This window comes from Cotesia glomerata, linkage group LG8 (genome assembly GCF_020080835.1).
Source record: "Cotesia glomerata isolate CgM1 linkage group LG8, MPM_Cglom_v2.3, whole genome shotgun sequence".
Classification (NCBI taxonomy): Eukaryota; Metazoa; Arthropoda; class Insecta; order Hymenoptera; family Braconidae; genus Cotesia; species Cotesia glomerata.
In genome coordinates, this window is record NC_058165.1 from 9,326,332 (window position 1) to 9,333,802 (window position 7,471).

Below are 7,471 nucleotides of genomic sequence, written 5' to 3' on the forward strand. Positions count from 1 at the left end.
ATTTTAATACATGGTTAATGCCAGATTTATCTGATAAGTATAAAGCTAGATGCAAACTATGTAAAGTAACATTCACTGCAGAGTTGACGGTGATTAAAAATCATGGCAAGTGTAAAAATCATATGTTAGCAATGAATTCAGCTTCTAATCAAAAATCGATTCGAACATTTACTCAGAAAAACGTAGTACCATCTTTTGATTATAATGCTACACGGGCAGAAATTAAACTTTGCGGATTTTTAGCTGAGCATAATCTTTCGTTTCGGTTAATGGACCACTTAACTCCTCTTCTAAAAGATTGTTTTCCAGATTCGAAAATTCTTCAAGATATGCGATTGAAATCATCAAAGTCGGCTGCTGTAGTGGTGAACGTAATTGGAGCAACTGAAAAACAAGATTTATCGATAAAGTTAAAGAATGTATTATTTAGTGTTCTAATTGACGAGTCGACTGATATTTCTAAAACTCAAAATCTATGCATTGTAGTAAGATTTTATGATTCGGAGCAAGGTAGAGTCACCAGTTGCTTTTGGGAATTGTATCAAATATTTAATGAAGAAGATAATTCTCCTGAAGCGTCGGCACAACACATTTATAACTGCATCGAAAAATCATTTGAAAAATATTCTGTTCCTTTGACAAATATTATTGGCTTTGGCTCAGATGGATGTAGTACTATGATGGGTGATAAAAATTCGGTACGAACACGTTTCGAGCAAAGCTGTCCTGGAATATATATTATGAAGTGCCTATGTCACTCATTACATCTCTGCGCAAGTAATGCATGCTCTGAATTGCCAGCAGAATGTGAAAAATTACCTCACCTAGTTTACAATCATTTTTCTTCAAGTTCAAAAAGACAATTTGCGTACAAAGAAATTCAATCAATCTTGGATTTAAAAGCTCATAAAATTTTACGTCCTGCTCAGACACGCTGGTTGTCTATCAGAGCAGTGGTAGAGCGACTTCTTGAACAATGGGATGGGTTGTTTTTGTATTTTAATAAGTTGTACTTTGAAGAAAAGTGTAAAAATATGAATAAAAAGAAGAAAGATGCTAGTGACCAAATAGCAACTGAAGAAAATGAATCTGAAGTTGCAAGAATACTTCGCTGTCTGCAAAATCCAACCATGAAGTTGTACTATCATTTCTTATTGTGGAGTTTACCGAAATTTACCGATTTAAATAAATTATTTCAATCTGAAAAACCGTTAATTACGGCAGTTCATAAAAAAATAAGTTTGACATACTTAGATCTCTTAAAAACTTTTATGGATGATAACTATATCAATATGAATTCTTTAAAAGATATTAATCCATCGAATGAGGCTAAATTTAAGAACATTCATAATATTTATGTAGGCATTGAAGCATTTAATTATTTTAACAAGCCGGAATTCACTAAACCTCCTCTTCTAGAGGAAAAAATAAATTTTCTTACTAATTGTAGAAAATTTTTAATTCGAGGGTGTGAAGAAATAAAAAAACGTTTTGACTTTGATGATTTAATATTAAAAAATTTATCAGTAATTAATCCTAGAGAAGCAATGAATAAGAAAACAGTAATGACTATGCCAAGTTTGTTACCGTTGATGAATAAACTACCTCGATTATTAAACTCATGTGAACCTCAAATTATCGATAATGAATGGCGAAGATTTCATAACTTCGAATTACCAGATGATATCAAGCTTGATGTCTCTGTTGATAACTTTTGGCATAAAATTTTTATTTATGGTGATACAGAAGAAGTTTGGAGCTTTAGAAATTTAGCTAAATTTTTCTTGAACATTATCTCTTTACCTCATGCTAATGCGGATTGTGAGAGAATATTTAGCAAAATTGGTTTAATCAAATGTCAAGCGCGTAACAAATTAGTCACTAATACCCTCAACGGGCTATTGCTATCTAGTCAACGAGTAAATCACAATTGCATCGGTTATGAACCATCTAAAGATGAATACAGCAAGATGAGGACTTCTTTATATACCCTTACGACTTCTGGAAATAATGACAACAGCAATATGCATAATAATAATAATAATAATAATAATAATAATAATAATAATAATAATAATAATAATAATAATATGAGTGTTATTTTCGATGACACATTAAATGTTGATCTCGATGACATGTCAATGTCATACTTTACTTAAAAATACTTCGCATGATTCTCATTAATGATATAGTATTTTTTTAATTTTACGTTTGAAATTGGAATTGATATTTTAATATTCTTATCAATTTTATAGTATACTTTTTTATAACAATATTATATTTAACTATTTTATTATCTTATACTTTTATTAACGTTTATGATTATAAAAAAAAAATTTATTTTTTCAATTAAAAAACCGAATTGTAAAAGTTTTTTATTTTTATAAATTAGTCAAAAAAGCATTATGATAATGTTGATATTAATTAAAACTGAATTTAAGAAATACTGATGGTTTTAGTAAAATATATTAATCAAAAGAATTTATAAGGTTTAATAATTAAAATGTAAACGTGATAATAATAATAATAATAATAATAATAATCTGTTCGAAAAATTACTTAAATAATTTAAAAATTGTACTGAGTAATAATAAAATCGATAAAACTGTGATTCATTACTCAAAAATAATTTCAAATAATTTTATTTTTTCTGTTTTGATCATTGTATTAAAATTTGATTTAATAAATAAAAAAGTTTATATGTTCAACAGAAATAATTTTATTGGATAAATCTTTATTCGTATTTTAGCGCTGAAAATTATATCGTGTGTCATTCAAAAAGTACCAACAAGTAAAGTCATTTGTTTCAAAGTTAATTAATAAACAAAATTGTAAAAAATATTCTATCACATGATTATTAACAATAATATATTGAAGAATTTTTAGTGTTTACTTTATATAGAACTAATAAATCCAGTATTCTTTGGTGTACGATAATCTTGGGTGGCAAACGATAATTTTACGGCCCTGAAAACATACTGGCCCCTACTATAAATGCTAACACTGCATGTGAAAATTAATAAAAATAAATAATAAATTAGTATATACAACTTTCCAATGATGTAAGCAAACACGCCAGGACTGTGAAATTGGAGGAAAATCAGAGAATTGGCGGCGCCACCGCTGCGGTTGCTATGGTAACGCAGCATAGTTTTAGCTCCAGAAAAAACTTAGTTATTCTCAGGCGAAAAATTCTAGAAAATACTACAAATCTAGAAAAAATTTTTTTAACAAGACAGTTACTGTGAGAAAAATTTTTATTTCTTCAGCTAAGAAATAAAATTTTTAACAAATTAATTTCTTATTCCAACATTGCTTATTTTTTTTCAAAAGAAATTACTTCTCTCAGTGTAGTAAAAATATAAAAATAATATTTAATTTACCATTTATAAATCTTCAACACGTCTTTCTATTAGGTGAATGGCATTTTTAGTCAAACAAAAAAATTAATACTTATATTTATAGGGCACGTAAGAACATAACCAAATTATAGAAGAGACCGTGAGAGATCGACCTTCACTCATCTGATAACCAGATACCTATTTTTCATAAAATATTTTTTATTTATAAACACGCCTATGATAGCTTTCCTATCGAAAAGTGTTCATGGCTATTTTTAATTAAATTAATTTTAATCAATTTTTTTTTTTCATCACCTTTACTTATACCTTATGATAACCAAACAAATTTAGTCTAAAAGTGTCTAAGAGTCTAGTCTAAAAGTGTGCGATTGGTGGTTTAATGTTATTTATTGACTAAAATCTATGAAATATTAACGACTGTTATAAAATAAATTATAATGCTTATTTATTTTCCAATAATTGAATCTATTAAAAAATTAACAAAAGAAATAATAAGTTTTATGTTTTAGTTTTGAGAATCAATTGCCGGAAGCAATTTCAACTCTAGCTTAACGACAGCTGCATTGTTAAATTGTTTGAATATTTTTTCTTTGTCCTCAAATTTAATAAATCCCAATGATTGACCAGTTCTTCTCAGTAAATCAGTAGTCCAGTTTTCGAGAGTTGCGTTGTGACTTGCTGAAGATATCCGACCTATGTGAATAGGAGTGTGTTTGGTGTAATCATAAGGTTCAGTTGTTGACTCGGGCTGTTCAAAGACCAAAATCTGAAATTCAAATTTTTGGTAGCTATCGATTACAAATGATCCAGTTCATAAGTATTTTTCTTATTAATTTCTCATCAACATGTAGATATTGAAGATTGTCAAGAAGCATAGGAATTTTTAGATATAATTTTTTTTATTGGTTTTCGGTATAATTATCGCTTTGGCTTTAGTTTTACCTTGGTAATTATTAAAATAAGGTATCGGCGGGTAATAAAGCATAGCTAACGGAGATTTTGAAAAAAATCTAAGATATTGCATTGAATTATGGAAATGTATCATTAATATTTATTTTAATACATTAGCCATTAAATATAATGAAGTAATGGTCATTTTTACCATAAACAAACACTAAATTGAACTTTTAAAAAAACCACACGAATAGACGTTATTTCACTACGGTGGGGTAATAAGGCCCAAGTGTTAAACATACTGGAAATATTTATTTATTTTTATTTATTTAAATGCCAAGGCTAAAGCCAAATGGCAATGGTAGAATTTACATAATGGTAATGATACACATAAGTAACAATATGAAAAGTTTTACATCGTTATATAATGGTAAGAAAATAATATAGATATAAGTAAGATACAAAAGAAATTTTGAAGACTAAGAGATACTGATGGTTATTTACATAATAGCAATTTGCAGATCATTAAGTTTACAAGTATTTTTAAATCAGTTTTGAAATCAGTTAGGTAATGAAACTAATGGTTATATCTGTTTGATTAATTGTTTATGAATCAATAGTTTTCTAGCACGTTGAATTTTCTAACTCCAGATTTTGGAAGAATTCGAAAGCTTTAATTTTGAAAGTCTCACAACTCAGTGCGTTTATGATGTCGACTGGTAGATCGCGCCAGAGACGAATCGCAGTTACGATGATAGAATGCTCAAATGAGATTGTTGAGAAATTTGGGATTATAAAGTTTACATTATTGTACTTTGCAGCCAGCCGATCAGATCGTCTGATATCAGGAGATTCATCAATAAAAAAATCTCTCAAAAACTTTGGTTCACTAGAATTTATGAGCTTATAAAAGAAAAACGCAAGACAATAAGACCTTTTGAATCTGATTGTCAGCGTGTTTAGAAAGCGTCTATATGGTGTAATATACTCATTACGTTTTAAATTGAAAATAAACCTAATTGCATTGTTCATTAGACGTTGTAATTTATATAGTCCTATCTTTTAGATTAACCTGCCATGACTAGAGAGCAGTATTCAATAATAGTTCAACAATACTTAATAAAATTGGTATTAGAGATCAATCATCACTTAAATTTCGCAACAATACTTTTTAAGATATTGATAAACATTGAAACGATCATTCTAAATAATAAAATCTAAAATTATAAAAAATGCTTACCACACGGAAAAAAATTTATTGCTGCTGCAACAGGAGGCAGCCATGTTGCAACAACAGGAAAAAATCCTGTTGCAGCAACAGGATTTTCCTGTAGCTGCAACAGGAGGCAGCCATGTTGCAACGACAGGAAAAAATCCTGTTGTAGCAACAGGATTACTACTGTTGTTGCGACATGGCTGCCTCCTGTTGCAGCAACAATAAATTTTTTTCCGTGCATTTACTCAAATCGTTTTTTATAAATTGTTCAGCGCTACTTTAACATATGACGGATGATAAAATCTAGAAGACAGGGAACGTGGTATCGGGACTCTATAAACTTATCGCGACATTTCAATGCCTGACACTTCTACTAGAGTAGCCTTTAGAAGAAGCGGTTATTTTAAATATCATTTCTGTTACTTGGGCTTTTTATTACCCGCGGGTACCTTATAATAAAAAACTATTAAAATGAAAACCTATTACCTGGTATACACAATCGCCGGTCAAAATCGACGAAACATAAGAAGTTTCATTCTCCCTCCAAGCTCCCGAAAGTCCCGTTTGTTCAATCCAGCGCTTAACATCTTCAGGATAATCACTTCTATTTTCCAATTTGATCAAAACAGATTCATCGGCTTTCACGATACACTCTTTGAATGAAAAACACATGTAATTATCTATGTAGCGATCCTCAATACCCAGCACACTTCCAGTTAATTTACTGTAATTAAAATCGATTTTTTTGGAAGCTTGAACTTCAATTTCCGGAAAGTAGCGAGCATTAAAAGTATTGTTGCAATCATATATAGTAGTATAAGATTCTCTTCTCATGTAATCTATAGAATCGTTTTTCACATACTGTCCTTCCGTTTCGCCGTGGAACAAATTGCCCATAAGTTCACCAGTAAGCTGATCCGAATTCACGTCATTGACAACATCGCCCGCTGTTAATTGATGAAGAGAAATTTTAGCGCTATTTATTCCCGCGAAAACCGAGAATAATGCCACCGCAGCAAGAAAATTTTTGAAATTATTTTTTCGATCCATCGTAGCGCGTATTAAGATTCGGACTGAAGTCGTGAGTTGCTATGTTAACTTTATATATCTGAGGTTTTTCGTTATTTAACTGGAAACGGTGATGCAACGTATTTCTGTTTATTTTATCAGTCATGTCGATGAAGGTTGATATTAAAAAATATTTTATCTACCTAAGAGTTAAAATCAACAAATTATGCCACATTGTAACGTTAATAATAGTTATGTCTATTTCTTTACAGCGAAATGAAAATATTTTAATCGAGGTCATTTTTTATCATCGCGTCATTATTCTTACTTCCTGCAGATCATTTTTTTATAAATTATATAAGTTACTATATTACAAAATGATAATCAGGTCGAAAAATTTTTAAAGATAAGTTAAATTATTATTGATAACTTTTAAAGCTCTGAAAAATTTTATTTTTTATGTATATTTTTTTTTTTTAATCAGTTCCCAGAGATCTAAAGATATTTAAAATTCCAATAAAATAGTTATTTTTGATACGTATGTGTTGTACGATATTTTTATGGAAATAAAATAGATCAAATAAAAAAAAATGCCATTCGGCATCCGCCAAGATGGAAGGTAGATTTCATATAATCCATGATTCTGTTATGTCCGAAGGCGTTAAAAATGCGGTAGCGAAGTAACGGTGGAGGATCGGACTAACTATTAAGAATACACAACGAGGGGTTTTAATTCTCGTTGTTAAATTATATGTTGTGGGAGCTTTCGAGAGACGAAATACCACGCCTTTTGAAGAGACTGAGAATTTTCGTAGAGATTTGATTTTCTTGAATTTAATAAATTACTTTCCACTTACCGTTAGATGACTTGTTCCTTACTGATCCGGGCCTTGAAGGGCGGCTGGAAGCGCTCTCGAGTCTGGATGTTGAATTTGAGGGCCAGGAATGGATGATCAAGGGCTGCTTTCTCAGTAAAGAATGACTCGAGATT

General features: G+C 29.9%; 1 protein-coding gene across 1 annotated transcript; it reads right to left on the reverse strand.

The window, feature by feature from the left end:
- Positions 1-3,790: 3,790 nt before the first annotated feature.
- Positions 3,791-6,569, reverse strand: LOC123270251. The gene is made up of 2 exons (XM_044736225.1): positions 5,959-6,569; positions 3,791-4,128 (listed from the first exon to the last, which is right to left on the reverse strand). Exons 1-2 carry the CDS (start codon positions 6,520-6,522, stop codon positions 3,868-3,870), a joined length of 825 nt encoding a protein of 274 aa, XP_044592160.1. The 5' UTR covers positions 6,523-6,569; the 3' UTR covers positions 3,791-3,867.
- Positions 6,570-7,471: the final 902 nt, after the last annotated feature.